The sequence below is a fragment of the Trichoderma evansii genome (assembly GCF_050947405.1).
Source record: "Trichoderma evansii strain SZMC 28006 chromosome Unknown GGI43scaffold_4, whole genome shotgun sequence".
NCBI lineage: Eukaryota > Fungi > Ascomycota > Sordariomycetes > Hypocreales > Hypocreaceae > Trichoderma > Trichoderma evansii.
This window is the reverse complement of record NW_028145202.1, coordinates 118,259-137,245: the sequence shown is the minus strand read 5'-3', so window position 1 is coordinate 137,245 and position 18,987 is coordinate 118,259. Positions and strand designations below refer to the sequence as shown.

Below are 18,987 nucleotides of genomic sequence, written 5' to 3'. Positions count from 1 at the left end.
CTTTTCTTCTCATAGCTTTGATGCTACCATCTGGCATCACTTCTGGGCTTTGACCACTGGTTCATGCCTCTGCATCCCTTCTCAGAGCGATCGAATGGACAATCTCGCAGGGGCAATGCATGCATTCCAAAGCACTACTGCCTTTTTGACCCCATCGTTAGCACGCACAATAGATCCTGCCGACGTCCCTACAATGCGCACATTGTTTCTTGGTGGCGAGGCTGTTACCCCGGTTGATGTTTCTATATGGGGAGAGCATGTGAGGCTGGTTGGGGCTTATGGGCCGACCGAAGTAACCCCTGTTTCGCTCTTCCAAGACCTCAAACTACCTGAAATGGCTTCTATCATCGGTCGGGGAATTGGAGTCATACCATGGATAGTCGATCCGGATAATCACAACCAACTAAAAGCTATCGGAGCTGTCGGCGAGCTAGTTTTGGAAGGACCACTTGTTAGCCTTGGATACTATGAAGATCCCAGGAAAACACAGGCCTCTTTCATCTCCAACCCCGAGTTTCTCAGAGTAAGCCCCTATGGCCAACGCGGGCGAGTGTTCAAAACCGGAGATTTGGCACGGTGCCTTCACGATGGGTCAATAGAGTATCTCGGTCGAGCAGATACACAGGTCAAGCTCCGTGGTCAACGCATCGATCTTGGAGAAGTAGAATACTGCGTCAAACAAGCAAATCCAAATCTCAGCAGTATTATTGGAGAGGTCATAGAGATAAATGCCGTAATTCAACGGCTAGTCGTCTTTTATCAATCATTCTCACCTGAACTTGAAAAGACCTTTGACGCATTGATTGTAAAAAGGTTGATGTCACAAAGACTCCCAGAATATATGATTCCAGAATATTTCATCCCCATTAATACCATCCCTCTTACGTCTTCAGGAAAGATAGACCGACATAAATTGAGAGATATTGGTCATGAACTTTTGCAACTATCACCTACCAACATGTACTTGGGTGCAACGCTCATATATGGTCCTTTGACGGAAACTGAGACACAGCTTCTAAAACTCTGGGCAATATCCTTGGGTCAGGCTGAGATTATACCATCATCCCCAGGGCTGGACTTCTTCCAATTGGGAGGTGACTCGATTACAGCAATGAAACTATCAACCCTCGCTGGGAAAACAAGACTGGGGCTGACTGTCAGTTTGATAGTAAAAGAGTCAGAACTGGCTGCGATGGCACTGAATTCTCAACGTGCAGCCTCTCGCACATCTCGCATCTTGCGCAGACCCTTTTCCTTGCTAGAGCCATCAATCGTAAGTCATGTTCTTTCAGAGGCTGCGACGCTCTGCCAAATTTCGAAAGAAGATATCCAAGATATCTACCCCTGTACTCCGCTCCAGGAGGAGTTGTTTGCTCTCACAATGAAGCAGCCTGTCGCTTATATAAGGCGCTCAGTCTTTGATATCCCAGCAGATATAGACTGTGAACGGCTCATACGAGCTTGGAATTCCGTCATTGAGCAACATGAAATATTACGGACTCGCTTTGTTGTAGTAACTGGGTTTAATTTATTGCAAGTCGTAACACGTAGTTTTGACTGGGAATCCTCGGACACTCTTGTGGGCTATCTCTCCATATCAAATCAGCAATCTGACATTGGTACCCCTCTGGCACATTGGGCGATAGTCTATGAGGAAGTTCCAAAGCTCGTGTGGACAATCCACCATGCTCTATATGATGGTTGGTCAAGCCAGATCGTTGAAAACCATCTGCGACTAGCCTATTACGGACAAAGTCTTCCCAAAGCACCCGGATTCAACCAATTTGTTAAGTATGTCAATTCACAAGATATGGAAGAAGTGAGAGAATTTTGGCAAAAACGTCTTCAGGGAGCTGATCCAAGTGCTATTTTTCCTAAACTTTCATCGGAGTCATACCATGGATCACCAACAGGATGTTTCAAGCGAACGATTGGCATGACAGCAACTCCTCACATTCAAACCATAATACACGCATCTTGGTCTCTTATTATATCGAAAATAACTGGTTGCTCCGATGTAATTTTTGGTGCCACCCTAACAGGCCGGGATGCTCCTCTTGAAGGATTGGAAAATATTGTCGGTCCAACTATTGCCCCAGTGCCGATTCGGATCATAACACCTTCAGAACAGACTACTGTCAAAGCTTTCATCGAAAACATTAGAAGTGAGAGTGTTAGTATGGCCCCCTTTCAACACTTTGGAGCCAAGTCTATTGGCATGATCAACAAGAACTCCCAGATGGCGACGAAATATCGAACTCTTCTTGTAGTGACACCTGCAAGTTCAGAGCCAGTAGAAGACATAAAGGTGTCTTCCTACAATGTGCCTGCCAGCGGTACAAATGCTTTCCATACCTTTCCATTAGTACTATTTTTTGTCCCTAGCCATGATCACATTGATATCGAAGTCATTTATGACCCGCACGTGATCGACCACCGCGAAGTTGTACGTCTTGTCGGGCGCCTAGAATCAGTCCTGCCAAAACTAGCTGATAGCTCCGGCGCTAAGCTCGTCTCCGATATTGATGTGACGGGGAGAGATGATCTTGAGGAAATATGGGCATGGAACTCCGTCGTGCCTGATACAATATCATCCTGCCTCCACGATCTCATCATTGAGCGTGCACATGCACATCCCAACAGCATTGCAGTGGATGCTTGGGATGGTCAAATCACCTATAATCAGCTGGATCAGCTATCTTATACAGTTGCTAGCTACCTTTGCAGTCATGGCGTTGGACGAGGCGACATTGTCCCTATTGTATTTCCTAAATCTGCTTATGTTGCAGTTGCAGCCCTAGCGGTTCTTCGAACTGGCGCGGCATTCATTCCACTTGATCCAAACCAGCCTCTGAGTCGGATCCAGGCTATAGCCCATCAAATTAACCCACGCTGCTCTCTTGCTGCAATACCAACTGCACAGATCGCAAAAAGCATTACTCCCCATGTCATCATAGTAAATAGCAGCATCAAGTGCCCCGAAACAACTGCGAATAGAAGCCATCTCAATTTGGAAATTTCACTGCCAAGCGACATCGCATGCATCCTGTTTACTTCTGGCAGCACCGGTGTACCGAAAGGGGTCACACAAACTCACCAGGCATGGGCCTCAGCAATTAGACATCAGTCTGCTTTTTCACGATTTCACACAAATACTAGGGCATTCGAATTTGCTTCCTATACATTTGACGTTAGCTGGAACACACTCTTCAAAGTCTTGTGTGCAGGAGGTTGTCTCTGTGTTCCAAGTGAAGATGAAAGACAAAATGACCTAGTCGGCGCCATTAACCGTTCTAAGGCAAATCACATGGAGCTTACACCATCTGTTGCTCGCCTCCTAGATCCCCGAGAACTCCCAATTTTGAACACATTAATACTTTCCGGAGAGCCAGTGGATCTGCGCGAATTCCAGCACTGGAGACCAGATGTTCATATTGTTGTGGCATATGGCCCTTCGGAATGCACGTCAGCCTCATGTCTTGATCCAGGATTCGAGAACACGACCATGTGCAGAGGAATTGGTAAGGGAGTTGGCGCTGTTACATGGCTAGTCGACCCCCATAACTACCGCAACCTTGTACCTATAGGGGCAGTCGGTGAATTATTAATAGAAGGGCCTCTTGTAGGTTCTGGATATTACAAGAATGATTCACAGACTCATGCATCCTATGTCGACGATGTTCCTTGGCTTGCAGCAGGATTTAGCCATTGTATCGGACGCTCCAGTATGCTTTACAAAACCGGTGACCTTGCAAAATATGATGCATCTGGAAATTTACAATTTATCACCAGAAAAGACTTTCAGGTCAAGCTAAGAGGTCAGAGAATTGAGCTGGAAGAAGTCCAACATCATATATTGAAAGCCATGAAAGGGCATATCCGTTCTGTTGCTGCTTGCCTGGTTGCAAACCCTATTGAAAGCTCTGAGAAGATGTTAGTTGCGTTTCTGAGTAATGCAAAACCCCCTTTCACACAATCAGCCGATCTTATGATGCCAGATCCTGAGATGACTCTTCGGTTGCATGCAGTACATAGGCATCTACAGTCAAAGCTGCCGAAGTATATGGTACCAGCTGCATTTTTTCTTATTTCAACCATTCCTAAAACTCAGAATGGCAAGTTAGATGCTAGGAGTCTGCAGGAGTTGGCCTCATCTGCTTCTCCTGAGTATATCTACCGAGGAAATGCAAAAGCTAAACCCATCCACCTGGTACCCTCTTCGCCGGTCGCCATACAGCTGCAGCATCTTTGGGCCTCTGTTCTCAAGATCTCGCCAGACAAGATTGGATTATCTGATGATTTCTTCAATTTAAATGGTGATTCAATTACCGCCATGCGCTTGGTAGCTTGTGCCCGTCGGGAAGGGCTTGATATTCGTGTGTCAGATATCTTCGAGAGCAGCTCCCTCTCCACACTGGCCAGAATAATCGAACTGAGAGTCCCAGAGTTCTCAGAAATTTATAACGTCCCTGCATTCAGCCTTTTACCAAACCAGATTGATCTAGATCATGTCCGCCTTGAAGCAGCTCTCAAGTGTGGTCTTCAAGATCCCACCATTATTGAGGATATCTACCCGTGTACACCACTTCAGGAGGGTATGCTAATAGCCACAGCGGCAGAGCCTGGTGCATTTACTAGTATGCGACTTTATCGGATACCTCCACAAGTTGAATTAAAGAGGCTGAGATCTGCTTGGGCTGAAATGGTTCTTCAAAATCGCATCCTCAGGACAAGATTCGTAGACCTCAAAGACTATGGACTTTGCCATATTGTGACCCATGAAAAGGCTTATTGTGAGTCTTACTCTGGGTTTCAAGAATTTCTTGACCAAGCTTCGGCAAATAAGGTGCACTTGGGTTCGTGCATAGCTCGTTGGGCTGCGATCAACTCCCCAGGGGAAATATATATTGTCCTAACACTTCATCATGCTATTTATGATGGCTGGACACTCTCATTATTCGATCAACAGCTGGAACAATGCTACAATCAAACAAAGCAGACCACAGCACTCAACGATATGCGTCTATTCATTAAATACATTCGCACCTTGGATGAAAGCGCTTCTATAGACTTTTGGTCTCGCGAATTGCAAGGTGCGGAGACTAGTACTTGTTACCCTACATTACCGAGCGAAGCATATACACCTCGACCAAATACGTACCACGAGATTCATTTGCCAATGCAATCTCAATCTCCCACAAATGGCGTCAATCTTTCGGCTCTTCTCCAAGCTAGCTGGTCTATTCTGATGGCCCGCCTGACTGGTAGCAATAATATAACCTTTGGTACCATTTTGACAGGCCGTCATGCCCCCATAGACGGAATTGACACAGTGGTTGGCCCAACGATTACTACTGTGCCTATACAAGTCACCGTGGATCCTTCACATTCTCTCTTGCAATTTATGACCGAGTTTAGGCGCAAGACTGCTGCCATGGTACCTCATGAGCATCTAGGGCTGGCCAAGATTCGGCGGATCAATGAGGCAACCGCCAAGGCTTGCCATTTCCAGACCATTCTCGTTATTCAACCACCTGTCTCACAGTCTAATGTTTATACTAGCCTCCTTGAAGAAATTAATGAAAGGGAGATTCCAGGATTTCCTGATCAGACCGCTGTTCTCAATCAGCACTGTCTCATGTTGGAACTCATACCCCAAAATGGCGGTTTAACGGTCAGATGCAGTTTTGATTCTAATGTTCTCAGTGCACGCGAGGTAAAAAGATTGATCTTCCAATGGGGCCACATACATCAGCAGCTATTGCTGGTCAAAAACGATGCTTCATTCCGGATCCAGGATATTGATGCCGCCTCTCTTAATGACTTGAAAGATATTTGGCAATGGAACAGGAGGGTACCGCAGCTGTTCGACATTCCAATTCACCATATATTATCTCAGATTGCGAAACGACAACCTGAAGCGTACGCAATTGATGCATGGGACGGCACAATGACTTATCAAGAGCTAGATCAGTTTTCATCCCAGCTAGTCCCACTGCTCCGCCAACATGGTGTCACACCTCATTGCATTGTGCCGCTGCTATTCGAAAAATCGAAGTGGACCAATGTTGCCATGCTTGCTCTCCTCAAAGCAGGCGCGGCATTCGTTCCACTCGATGCCGAACACCCAGAGGGCATGTTGCGAGCCATTATGCAGCTCTTAAGGCCTAATACAATTCTTTGCTCTGCGCTTATGAAAGATCAGGCAGCAAGACTTGCTCCTTATAGTCTGATAATCGACGAGTCACTCGGCCTCGTGGGTTACCCTATCTATCCCATTGATGTGGAGAAAGAATGTGATACACAGCCAAGTGATCTAGCCTATACTGTATTCACCTCCGGCAGTACAGGTAAACCCAAGGGAGTACAAATTAGCCATGCCAACCTTTCTAGTGCAATCCACCATCAGGCTGACTTCCTTGGCTTTACCAATGACACAAGATCACTCGATGGCTCCTCATACGCATTCGATGCGTGCATTTTCAATTTCTTTTATACCATTGCGCGTGGGGGCTGTCTTTGTGTCCCGAGTGACAGCATCCGAAAGGGGGATTTGAGCTCTTTCATCGCTGAGCGCGAGATTAATTTGGCCCAGCTTACCCCGTCCGTTTCTCGAATCCTGGATGTTGGGCGTACTAAAACTCTAGAGGCTCTTATTCTCACAGGAGAGCCTTTGGCACAAAGTGATATTGAGCTATGGGGAACTCGGGTGCGCCTTACGAATGTATATGGGCCAACCGAATGTACCATCATGTCTTCAGCTTCCTCTATCATTGAGAAGTCATCGCAGGCTAACAATATTGGTCGCGGACTGGGGACAAATCTTTGGCTTGCAGAGGTTGGCAATCCCTCTCGATTGGCACCTATTGGATCTATTGGTGAGATTCTCATTGAAGGGCCGCTGGTCGGATTGGGATACATTGGGCAGAAGCCCAGTGACTCACACGCATTTATTATCGATCCTCCATGGCTCCTTGCGGGTATCGACGGCCAGTTTGGAAGAAAGGGTAAATTGTTTAGGACAGGTGATCAAGCACGATACGACGAGGATGGAACGCTTATATACGTCGGCCGGATCGGGTCGGAGATAAAACTGAGGGGACAGCGGATCGACGTAACAGGTTTAGAGGATACGATCCGACGCCTTATTCCTCGACAACATATACTAACGATCGCTGTGGAAATTGCGCAGATTCCCCTTGGAATGAACGTTGCATCCCGTCAAGGGCTTTTAGTATGCGTGAGCCCAGTCAAATTACAGGAGTGGAATAGCTTTCATATTGAGATGCAATCCCTAGCGGTTCATCTTAATTCTGAGCTCGAAGGAATTCTCCCATCCTATCTTAAGCCAGAAGCAATGGTATTATTGGAATCTATGCCCAAAACCAGCTCAGGAAAGATAAATCATAATCGTCTCAGATCTATGGTCAATAAGATTTCTCCTTCTCAGCTAATTTGGCTGATTAATTACCCTGAACAGCTCTCTGCACGAACCCCTACTAACACCTCTTCTGAGAAGATGTTAGCAAAACTTTGGGAGATCTTGATGATCGAGGCCTCCAATATCTGTCGCGAAGATTCCTTTTTTAGATTGGGTGGTGATTCCCTCCATGTAATGCGGTTGACAACTATTGCTCACGATCAAGGGTTTTCGCTATCGACTAGAGACGTTTTTCAGACTCCGCAGCTGGCTTCCCTTGCTCAATTAATGGTACCTCTGAGAGTCGGCATGTCTGAGAAGCAGGTGTACGAGCCATTCTGTCTTTTACCTAATTCGCTTGATGTTCCATCAATTACACACCATGTTGAATCGGTCTTGGGCATAGCAGTTGGCGATGTCACTGATATCCTTCCAGCGAATGGATTTCAGATGGACTATATACATAGCTCTGAAGAACCCCTTGGACTTCAATATGCTCACTTAGATGTCAGTCATCGAATATCGTGGGCAAAATTTATTATTGCTATGCGAACAGTGATACAGACTTTTGAATGTCTTCGAGCCCGCTTCATTGAATACCAAGGTAAATTCTACCAAGCTATTCTCCGTGAAGCTCCTTTGGTCACAGAGGAGATTACTACGACAGAGCAGATAACAAGCTTCTCGCGGACATTTTGTGCCAAAGATTGTCGACAGGCTCACATCAATGACTGTTACACTAAACTCACTTTGGTCCATAGTGGAAAAGGCACTCGTCGAATTATTATCCGATTGTCACATATGCAGAATGACGGGTGGTGTCAGGAGCAGATATTCAATGCCATTGCAACCGCCTACAACGGTGTCACTCTTCCCAATACACCGGCCTTTTCAAGTCTACTTCATAATCGCACACAAAATGCCCATGATTCGCGAGAATATTGGCGATCGCTACTTGCGGGGACTACTGGGGTGACCTTATCGCCCGTACTGAAACCAGCAAAATCTGAGACCATCCGGACGTTACGAACCATAAAACTGCCAATTTTCCACGATGCAAATGATAATCGCACGCGCTCAACAATTATCATCAATGTTGCTTGGGCGCTCGTCCTTTCTGAGCTCCTAGACGTGAGTGAAGTGATTTTTGGGAATGTTACAACCGGACGCAATGGGAAGATGCCTGGTTTGTCCGACGTTGTGGGTCCCTGCGTCAATATGCTGCCTTTTCGGTTGAAAGTCCTTCCATTAGACAGTTTGGATAATGGTTCAGAAAACAGGCTCCTACCTACAGCTGCTAAATCAGGCTACTCATCAATATGATGACCGTACGGCTTATGAGGGGCTAGACTGGGAAGATATGGTTGATACGTGCACAGATTGGCCCAAGGGAACTCGCTATCGGCCGGCTGTTCATTATCGGAATATGTCCTTCTATCCGACTCTTGGTTTTAAGACAGACTCTGATGATACCCCAGAGCATATTACAATACGTTGGAATGAACTGGTTGCTACCCCTTTATGGACAACAATACTTGCTTTTCCAGAGGATGATGTGATTCGACTTTGGGTGCTAGCAGACCCGAAAGAGGTCGGCGATGATAGTGCTGATTTGATCCTTAATAAGCTTATGCAAAACATACATAAACTTTTAAAGTCTCTAAAACATTAATATAGGGTATGTTTAGCTATAACATTGAAGTTTAAATATAAATAGTTTTGTAACTATTATTTTATAATTTTTCTTTATTTGGCCACATATACACCATGAGCCTCTCCAGTATTGCTGGTGGAGAGAGGTTTTAGGAATAGAAATGGAAATAGCTTGAGTAGGGTATAGAGTAGACTTTATAATACTGAATATCATTTCAATGCTTTATGATATGTTGGCTTTCAACAATTTAAGCATATTAAGACAACGCTTCAAAATATTATTATTATTTGCCTGTTTTTCGTCTCCTTCTAATGCAACTGGTGGCCATGTAGTATTTATTTTAAAACAGAAGTAATAATTTGGATAGATGATAAAAAGTAGATTGCTTAAAAGAAAAGCTGCGGTAAAGACTAAGAGTTGTAATATAAGGAAAAGTTTGAGATGGTGCGGTTGCAAATATGCAAACATGTAAATATGTAAACATGTAAATATGCAAACATGCAATAGGCAAGTAATGTAAAGGAATGTACAGAATTTTGTAAAAAGTGTAATGCAATATTAGTCTGCTTTAGTGAGAGTAGCATAAAATTTCCTATCTATGTCAATTCGAGTTTAGTTATAATATTAAAGTAAATATAGTACATGACTGATGGGTTTAAAATAATACCCTGCAAGGTGGGAGGGGGTATAGCACTTCATGTTTAAATTAAAATTAATAAACAGAGGGTGTAGCGCTTTACATTTAAATTAAAATTTACAGAGGGAAACAGTGATGCAGACAGTGGTGCTTACCTAATGTACTCGCTGCGCCAATAGACAATGGCTTAAAAGCCCCCCAGACTGGAAGAACAGTTATCTAAAACTGTTGCTTGCATAGCCGTTTATGGATGACATTGATCCACGATAAAGAACTTGACGGGACCCCGAATTCTCCACTACCTATGGTCGTATGTGATAGTTCTTCTGAGTAGATTGATCTATAAAGAGAGGAGATGCAGGTTTACGAGAAACAACTAACACGGCATGCTTGTAACTGACATACATTGGCTTTGCGTATATACATATACCTACCTTGAACATTCGAGTATATAAAGTTGGAAGTCGACATGACTCGTGCACGTTGAATTTGATAGATATAGGAACGATAGAAGCAAAGAGGAATTTCCCACCGACGAAGAAAAGCCCCTTGCGATTAGCTGGTGAAGCATTCTGTTGTCATAATAGACAGAAGGTAAGCCCTGTTTGTCAATAGTACGAGGTAGTCATAACAATGGTTGTTCATATCTTGCCAGAACCCTCCCTTTTTTGGCTGGACAGTATGACCGGAAATCCCGGCACCTAGGCCTCGCGGTGATCGTATTAAAATTGCGACGATTTTTTGTCACTGATAGTCAGAAGACACTATTTGACATTAGTTTCACGCTGGTTCATTCTTTTAACTAGGCTTGAATATGGTTCACTTAATTTGTGTGTATTAATAAGGCAAGATGTGTTCTTGTGACTGTAAAGAGCCGGAATGTAACACTTGGTAAGCTCTTTATAATAGCAACCTAGTACTTGATTTCGGTCACTATGGAACTGGCTACTCCCTGCTAATAAGCCTGTTTCCCCATAAAAAGAGTTATAGCGCATCGACTTCCCCAGAACTAGACCTTCCCCCGAGATCCGCTATATCCGCAACAAGATCACTTCTTGTGATCCTTTTCTTATCCTAAGTTCCTGTTATACCTTTTTCTTCACAAATAGAGTGTTTGCAATCACGCTCAATATTTGATGCCTCGTCCAAGAGTTGATCCCCTTCACCGGCGGCGTGTGGCACAGGCGTGTGATACCTGTAAAAAGCGCAAGGAAAAATGCAATGGCGCCTTGCCTTGTGACCAATGTAAATCTCGCCATCGCAAGGGTTGCTGTTACACCAAACAAAACAGAGCATTGTCGCCTAGAAGAGTGACCAGGAATGGAAACGACGATTGCGAAGTGCATGTACCTTTTATTGCATCGGAGAATGTGGTCTCGCTGCTGTCCAATTCGCAAAAGAAGGCTGGTAACAGCTTCGCAAGCTCTTCCCCTACTCTCGAAATGTCGAGCATGCTTCCAGACAGCAAAGGCAAATCGAGTAAGGCCCAGTACTTTTGTAATACTATTGTATCATCTAATTGGAGCTGCAGTCTACATTGGAGAGTCCGCCTCGTTGTCGTTTCTGCAAACTGTACAAAGAGCGATTACAGCTGCAATTGGGTCGTGTCCTTTCATTAATGACCCCTTAGCTCACTTAATGATCGAGAACACAACTGATCTATGCCTTGAGACAGCAAGAGAAATAGACCTCGAGCTCGCTGTGGTACTCTCATTAGTTGAGGAATTTTTTTATTGCGACTGGCGGTACTTTGGATCTTTTTGACCGGCCATGGCTGATCGATGAAGTATCCGCTTGGATAGAGCATCCTTCGCAACGATCGAATCCCAAATCTGCCATCTTCTACTTGGCCATCGCAATAGGAGCTCAAGGGAGGGCACAAGACGAATCTGACGATCTTATCGCGGAGCAATGCTTCGCCTATGGCCGAAAGATTGCCATATTCACCCTTATGGATGATTCCAGCTTGTCAACCGTACAAGCATTTGTATTGGCTACTTACTATATGATTGCGGCTTGCCGGCGGAACGCAGCTTTTACAAACCTAGGCGTTGCCGTCAGAGCAGCATACACACTCGGAATCCATCTTCACGAGACTAACACTTCGCTTGCCCCAGAAGAAGGAATATTCCGAGAGCGCGCCTGGAAGTCCCTGCGTGTCTGTGATCTCTTTCTTAGCGCCTCTTTAGGGAGACCACCGGCAACGTCGGAGATGGTCTATAACGCTCCCTGGATATCGTTCGACTCGACTGCCAGTAGTGAAAGCCTAAGTGTGAACTCGCAAATATCTTCTGCAATCTTTAGGGTGTGCAACACCATCGAGCAAATATTGGTTGATGTGTATTTGAGAAAAGCTGTTACCCTTGAACTGGCCAAGGTTATCTCCTCAAAACATCGGCAGTGGGCCGAAGCGTTACCTCAGATGCTTAGGATCGATGGCCTCGAAGAAATAGACGATGCGGGTTACTCAGAAATATCGCGCAAACATGGCTCTAGAATCGTTAAGATGGCATATTATTATTCGATAGTTCTCTTGACAAAACCCTTTTTGACCTGTTGGGTTCGCTCTTCTAGGAAAGACTTTCAGAAGCATGATGACTCTTCCGCAAAAGCCGATCTCATCACATATGCAGATGCCTGTGTCACGTCAGCTATCAAAGGTATTGACGTGGCCTGCGAAGATGTTTTTGATAAGGGAGCGTCTAGGCGGCAACCTCTTGTCATTAATAGCGTCTTCAGCTCTGCGCTATGCCTAGGACTGGCTTATCTGGGTGATTACGATCAGCAGGGATGGCCTCTGGGACCCTCTCTTGAGCGCGGCATTGCTATCCTATCGCACCTTGGACAAATCTCCTCTCAAAGTGCACGTTATGCAGACACCTGCCGTTTGTTAAAAGAAGCAACTACTATGTACGTTTCAAAAAGAGATGATACGTTCCTTCATCTCAGAAGTGAGTTCGTCAGAAACGTGTTTGGTGACGTACAAGCTCCTCTGGGATTCCAAGCCGCCACTCAAGGAATATCTAGCATTACAGCCACTTCACCACTCTCTGGTCTGGGGTCAGCCGGTGATAATGCTGTCCCTGAGCTGGTTTCACCTCGCTCATTTGACCCTGATGCGCTCCAGCAAGAATCAATGATTCCTACCTCTGGAATATTGTTTGGACATCCGACAAGTGGATCCTGCGATCAATATTATAATGATTGTGATATCGCAGTACCAACACAACAATGCTCCACGAACAATACCTCTGACTCCTTATATGGTTTCTACTTTGGACAGGATATTCCACTCTTCGGATTGACGAACGATATAGACTCGGGGATACACTTCTATAAATGATAATGTCGGTCATATTGCTGTTAGCATTCCCAAAGCTTGCAAATAACTTAATCAAGTTACACGTACTCGTGAATTTTTACAGTATAACACAACTCCAAAATTCGTCATTTCTTAATATTCTTATAACAACAAATTACTCGCAGTGCTACATCGTTTTCGTGAGCTAATGAGCAGTCAACTCTAACATAAGCCAACCTAGTCACCACTCTCTGCACAAATCAATTTTTAGGTGGGAGTGAGCCTACCGGAAAACTAGCGGGCGCATGAGATGTCGATCCGGGTAAGGGCCCCGGGATGCCGGATGCGCTCCCCGGCTGATATCTTGGTGCTACGATATTGTACTCAGCTGCCTTGTTATGTTCTCTCCCCGTAAATACAAAGAGTCAAATCTATTTGGTTATTAAAGGACTTATAACATACCTACCAAATGGGACTTCGATTTGAGCAGCAGTGTATATAACATAGGTACATTGAACTACCTAATATTATACAATTATCTCCATTAGCTGTCTTATTACCAAAAGCAACCACTTTTGTAGCAAGTACACCGATTGTTTTGTTAAAATTCCAAGCCTTGTCTTGGTACAACGCTGTCGGCTAGTGCCCCTTGTCTGCATGGTATATCATCAGAATATGCTATCCGGCTTGTGCGCTTCGGCATGGGAGACGATCCATTCGGCTGGCATCTTCGAAATATGTCATAAGCTATCCGACTCACCTATTAAAGGCCTTATTTTCTTATATTTATATACATTATGAAGTGTTGAGAGATATAAAGATTTGTCTATTATTTCCAAAAGCAACATTTGTACGCAAAGACACCAAGCCAAACTTACACCGCCTAATTGTTTGAACATTGACAATTAGACAACAATGGCCTCGCAAAATGTGAGACTATCATTGTTTACTAGTTCATTTTCCAAGTTATTATGGCTAGGATACTGATACGCATCTAGTCATCATATCAAGTTATAATTGCTGGTGCTGGGCCCGTTGGGCTCTTGACAGCTCTTCGTCTAGGCCAAGAAAATATTCGAACACTCGTTCTTGAAGCCCACCATGAGCTGCTTCCCACGACTAGAGCAATGGTATATATGCCCGTGGTCAATCGTTGTCTTGACCAGCTTGGCCTTACAGAAGTTTTACGAAAACATGCGTATCACAATCGCACAGGCGTCACATGGCGCAATAAAGACTGTAACCAACTCGCACACCTTTCCCTGCCTACAGACGATAACGGAATATTTGGTGGTTCATACCAGATTGGTCAAGCACGCATGAGCGAGCTTATCCTAGACAAGCTCCGAAGTTACAATTCTGTGGAAGTTAAATTTGGCATGAGAGTAGCCGGTATCGAGGACGATGAGAATGACACAGTTAAAGTGATGGCGCACCAAGCAAAAACCTCAGGTAATGACGGTAATGACGTCTTTTTCAAGACAAAATACGTTCTAGCTGCAGATGGCAACAATAGTGCAGTCCGTAGACTGCTCTGCATTTCGTTTGATGGGTTTACATTTGACGAATTCAAGATGGTAGGCACAGACATTCTATTCGACTATCAGAAAGAATTTGGTTGGTCATCGCTCAATTTCTTTGTTGACCCGGAGCATTGGGCTGTCATTGCCTATACTGGACAGGATGGCGGCACTCTCGATAATCCTGAGGACAGCAGGCCATTGTGGCGAGTTGCCTTCGCTGAACCGTCAGATCTTCCTACGACAAAGGAGGAACTACACAAACGAGCACATGACCGTGTGAAGCTATATCTAAAAGGAAGAGAAGATTATAAACTGGTGCGAGCAGAGCTATATTGGTTACATCAACGGTGTGCTGCGCAGGCATTCAAGGGTAGAGTGTTTCTGGCTGGTGACGCCCTCCACGTAAGTAATATCTTGGGTTTTTAGTCCATTTCATGACTAAAAATACTTCAAAGTCCAACAACCCAATTGGCGGTCTCGGCTTAACTGGCGGAATCTTGGACGCCTATGCGTACGGTAATGCCCTCACCCGTGTCATTCAACACGGCGAACCAGACTCGTTACTCGCGGATTGCACAAACTCGCGACGAGATGCTTGGTTAAATACGACATCACAGCTTGTGATTGGCAACTTGTATCGCCTGAAAGACACAGAAGGCAAACATGCGGAGCAGAGGAAAGAATTTATTGAAAAACTCAACAGTGACCCAGATTTTCCGGCGCAATTTAGGAAGAATTTTGACATGATGATACCACATACATTTGAGGCAGTGCCAAAGACAATATCCTTGGTCGAAAGAACTACACCAGCAGCCCAGTGAGATGCCAAAGTAAGTTGAAACAGCAGGTTAAAAGAATGTCAAAGCCGACTCAGAGCAGGTTTTCGAGGTATTTTAATTGGCAATGTATCTAAAGCACAGAGAAATCTCCATACTTATTACACGTTGTCACTATACCGTCTTAGAACGAGGCTCAATTGTAAGACTTGTAACCGCATTACTTTTTGAATGGGGGCTGTATGTGTTTTCACCCTATGGCAATAGCATTATAAGCTAAACTCAGTGCAGCGTGGATACGTGTATGTTGTCTTTCTTATAATTAGCGCTCATTGAAAGCTAGTACCCGATATACTATACCATCCGAATGATGAGAAGCTATATAAGATAGTTTAGCCAGGTCTATGTTCTCGCAAATTGTATGAGCTCTACCTTTTACTCTAGTTGTAATAGATGATTGGTCTGTTCGTTTCTGTACAGTTAACAAGCTCCGCACAGCAAGCATGCACTTTTATCTGAATACACATACTTAATATATTTCGTATATCTTTACTAACATTACAGTCATGGCTTCACACGTGGTGCTCCTGGCTCACTACCTTCCGGCACAGGCACCAAAGCTGACCTTGTGTAAATATGTTTGGCACCGTCCAGGTTAAGACCTTCGACACAGCCACCTTTCACCGCAAGTGAAGGCCTAGGTGTACCATCCTTGAAGATAACCCGATGTAGGATACGAACGCCACACCCTTTGCAGAAATAGCACTCTACTGTGTTGCCTGAGTCTGCTTGCCTAACCCACGTGCCAATGTGTTGTTGTAGATCTTTGGGGAATGGCCACATGCCTTCAGATGGAAATATAGCAGAGATACCAAATGCAGAAGCCGATTGTTTCTGGCATTCGGTGCAGTGGCATACATATTTGCTAAGAGGTTCGGCGCGTGAGGCTGTGAGAGAGATGGTGCCGCATTGGCAAGTTATCTTTGGATTTTCTCTTGTTTTTAGGAGCACATCAGAATGGTTGCGAATAGATGTTGATGAGATGGGATTTATTATTCCCTTGGAGTGACTCATTAGATATGGGCGTAGTAAGCTGGTTGATGGCCGCATTGGGGCTCGGTGCCGGAAGGCTAGTAATATATATGCTCTTGAGGAATTCATTGGGAATAAAAGAGCCGGAAGCGACTAGATTGAAGATTTATTACTAAAATTGCCAAAGAAACAATTGATGACATGCCAATAAAAGGCGTTGAGGCATAAGTATAGTATTATACATGTAACTAAATGCTGACCCAGTATCAAATATATACCCAAGATACTACGGAATAACCTTGTTCCCCCGCATCCAATATAGACTAACGAGGGGGGAATATAACTTATATTTCGACTTCCTTACTTTGCAACTTCATAGGCTAAGGCTCCAATTCCAATAACTGTTGCCCGTTTTTTGCGTAGGGCCCAATGTGCTGATAGGTGGCTCTACTCTATCCTTGCCTCATTTCTTTCAAGCTCCTTCGCCACTCGGTATCGATGTATGTTCGCTGGGACAGCAAGGGCTTGCAGTAGTAGTGCCCACGCAAACAACACAGGAAGGTTGCGGTATAACTGATCGACTGCTCCACCGGAAGTTATTGTAACGAAAATTTCGTAGTAATTTCGACCCGGTAGAGCATACATGAGCTTATAGAAGCGCGGTGCCAGAGGATAGCACGTCAATGCAGAAGCGATGTTGAAGAGAGCCCATATAATAACAACAAAGGGCGCACATGCAAAGGGGAGGAACGCGGTAACGACATCCATTAACTTGATGGTGATGAACTGATAAAGCCAACCGATCATCCAGATAAGGGTGAATTGTCCACCTCTAAGTCCCCAATCTTCTTGGTATGCAAAGATGTATCCCGCCCAGCATAAGGCTCCAAAGAATGAAGATATAGCGCAGTACAAATCGCGTATCGTGCCGTTTGTGCGGATCGAGAGACGGGAGAATATCTGGAACTTCTGGCTTGCGGAGTTGATCGCCATGATAAAAAAGAATTGCTGCACTGCGTGTACAGCGACTGAGGCTGTATTGTAAAAGACTCGTGCTCCCTGATTTGTTGGTTTAATATTGATCGACGACGTAGCAATCGTGTTGAGAAAAGCCTTCACGGCATTGGGGTCAGATGAATCAAGGCCTTTAAGAGCTCCAGTACCGTTTATCTGGTAATATGCCAATCTACTTGCCGCGATTAGCGCTTCAAGGTTTGGTTCGATATATCCTGCAGAGTGCAGAGGAAAACGCGCTCCGTTCCAGATATAGCGAATCATATCAGTGTTGTTGTAGTTGATTGCTGGCGGACCGCCTTGAAGGGCGGCATCTAGCCGATCAGATGCCCCAGAAATAGTATAAATAGCCGCCCAATACTTTCCTGCATGTACTGCGGCTTTTAATAATTCTTCTGTTGGATATTCGGAAGATGGGTGTACCTGCAGCGTCGGATATGAGTTGCTCTTAAGTTGCTCGTAGGCTGTAAACAGCGACTCCCCAATCATCCCGCCATCATAGTCAACCGTTAGGATTTGGAAACGATAGACCTTTTTTCCGATTTCGTACTGTGATCCATATACAAGTGACATGACTAGGAGAAATACTAGCTGCACCGCAAGGAAACTAATTCCCACAGTAAGAAAGAAATGCTTCATTTGGCCTCGCCAGGCATGACTAGAAGACCATTTGAAGTCTACCTTCGTGAGTTTTACAACCATTGTGTAATAAAAGTCAAATATTCAGATTTTCAAACTAGAATAGCGAAAATTGGCATGCGCATTATCGATATACATAGTATATATGGGCATAGTTACTCATGTCGGAACCTACGGAAAGACTAAGATACAAGTTTAATTATAAACAAAAGTATTGATAATATAAGCAGTATTATATATAAATAGAAGAGGCCATTCTGTCTTCTGTTTAGCTGTGGATCTTTGCTGGATCTTGTCTGAGGGACGTAGCCGGTTCTTCTGGTATAGTATCCGGTGCCGTATCCGGTACGCTTCCGATAACTACCCAGGCAGTGATGCATGCATTGGTTGGCTGACTACAACAAAAAACGTCTCGATCTGCTTTTGCTAGCCTTAGGCAAAGAATAAAAGCCGAAATAGACACCGATTATTCATTTTAGACAGATGTGGACACGAACGTAGACACGGAAAGGGGCGGAATTTGCACCGCATTGACAGCCCAGGGCTATATGAGCGTTTAATTATCCGAATAGAGATTTGAAATACGCGTTACATGAATTGAAATCTGCAGTTTACTTTTATTGCATATATATAATAGGGCTATCTCCTGAAGTTGTCTTCCAAATATACCTCGCACACGAGCTTTTCTGCAGTCATGCTCGTAATAATCGGAACATTGCTGTTGAGAATACATCCTTATCAATCTCATCGTAAAGATAGTAGATAGGTCTTCCGTTTCAATATACAGGTTAATTTAAAAAAAGAAAAAAAAAAAGGAATTCATAAATGCAAATGATCGATGGGGCGCCATCGTCGTAGGCAAAATTTTGATCATATGCGTACATTTCTGCAATTTATTCACTTTACTCGCCTGGCATAAATGTATCATGCCTTGTCACTGTGATCTTCTCAAACGTGAATTTAAAATCTACAACTTTGCTTCATACGCATT

General features: G+C 44.4%; 5 protein-coding genes across 5 annotated transcripts; 3 read left to right on the top strand and 2 right to left on the bottom strand.

Annotated features, from left to right (window-relative positions):
• Positions 1–4,625: 4,625 nt before the first annotated feature.
• GGI43DRAFT_397353 (non-ribosomal peptide synthetase) lies at positions 4,626–9,299 on the top strand. Its single transcript, XM_083205100.1, has 2 exons — positions 4,626–5,102; positions 5,162–9,299. Exon 2 carries the CDS (start codon positions 5,180–5,182, stop codon positions 8,741–8,743), a length of 3,564 nt encoding a protein of 1,187 aa, XP_083063049.1. The 5' UTR covers positions 4,626–5,102; positions 5,162–5,179; the 3' UTR covers positions 8,744–9,299.
• Positions 9,300–10,971: 1,672 nt separating this feature from the next.
• Positions 10,972–12,552, top strand: GGI43DRAFT_397351 (uncharacterized protein). Its single transcript, XM_083205099.1, has 2 exons — positions 10,972–11,190; positions 11,243–12,552. The coding sequence occupies exons 1-2, from the start codon at positions 11,154–11,156 to the stop codon at positions 11,473–11,475; spliced, it is 270 nt and encodes an 89-aa protein (XP_083063048.1). The 5' UTR covers positions 10,972–11,153; the 3' UTR covers positions 11,476–12,552.
• Positions 12,553–13,927: 1,375 nt separating this feature from the next.
• On the top strand, positions 13,928–15,356 carry GGI43DRAFT_432026 (uncharacterized protein; the record flags this gene model as incomplete). The annotated part of the gene is made up of 3 exons (XM_083209509.1): positions 13,928–13,942; positions 14,011–14,937; positions 14,991–15,356. The coding sequence occupies 3 exons, from the start codon at positions 13,928–13,930 to the stop codon at positions 15,354–15,356; spliced, it is 1,308 nt and encodes a 435-aa protein (XP_083063047.1).
• Positions 15,357–15,874: 518 nt separating this feature from the next.
• Positions 15,875–16,548, bottom strand: GGI43DRAFT_397349 (GFA family protein; the record flags this gene model as incomplete). Its single annotated transcript, XM_083205098.1, has 1 exon — positions 15,875–16,548. Exon 1 carries the CDS (start codon positions 16,470–16,472, stop codon positions 15,876–15,878), a length of 597 nt encoding a protein of 198 aa, XP_083063046.1. The 5' UTR covers positions 16,473–16,548.
• A 165-nt stretch (positions 16,549–16,713) lies between these two features.
• Positions 16,714–17,930, bottom strand: GGI43DRAFT_432024 (SNG1 family protein; the record flags this gene model as incomplete). The annotated part of the gene is made up of 1 exon (XM_083209508.1): positions 16,714–17,930. One exon carries the CDS (start codon positions 17,928–17,930, stop codon positions 16,791–16,793), a length of 1,140 nt encoding a protein of 379 aa, XP_083063045.1. The 3' UTR covers positions 16,714–16,790.
• Positions 17,931–18,987: the final 1,057 nt, after the last annotated feature.

What these genes read in the sequence shown, in the direction of transcription:
- GGI43DRAFT_397353 (XM_083205100.1), top strand. Translation starts at nt 5,180, where the DNA reads ATGCAATCTCAATCTCCCACAAATGGCGTCAATCTTTCGGCTCTTCTC.
- GGI43DRAFT_397351 (XM_083205099.1), top strand. Translation starts at nt 11,154, where the DNA reads ATGTCGAGCATGCTTCCAGACAGCAAAGGCAAATCGA. An exon ending in AGACAGCAAAGGCAAATCGA is followed by an intron (nt 11,191 to 11,242) that starts GTAAGGCCCAGT and finishes TTGGAGCTGCAG; the next exon opens with TCTACATTGGAGAGTCCGCC.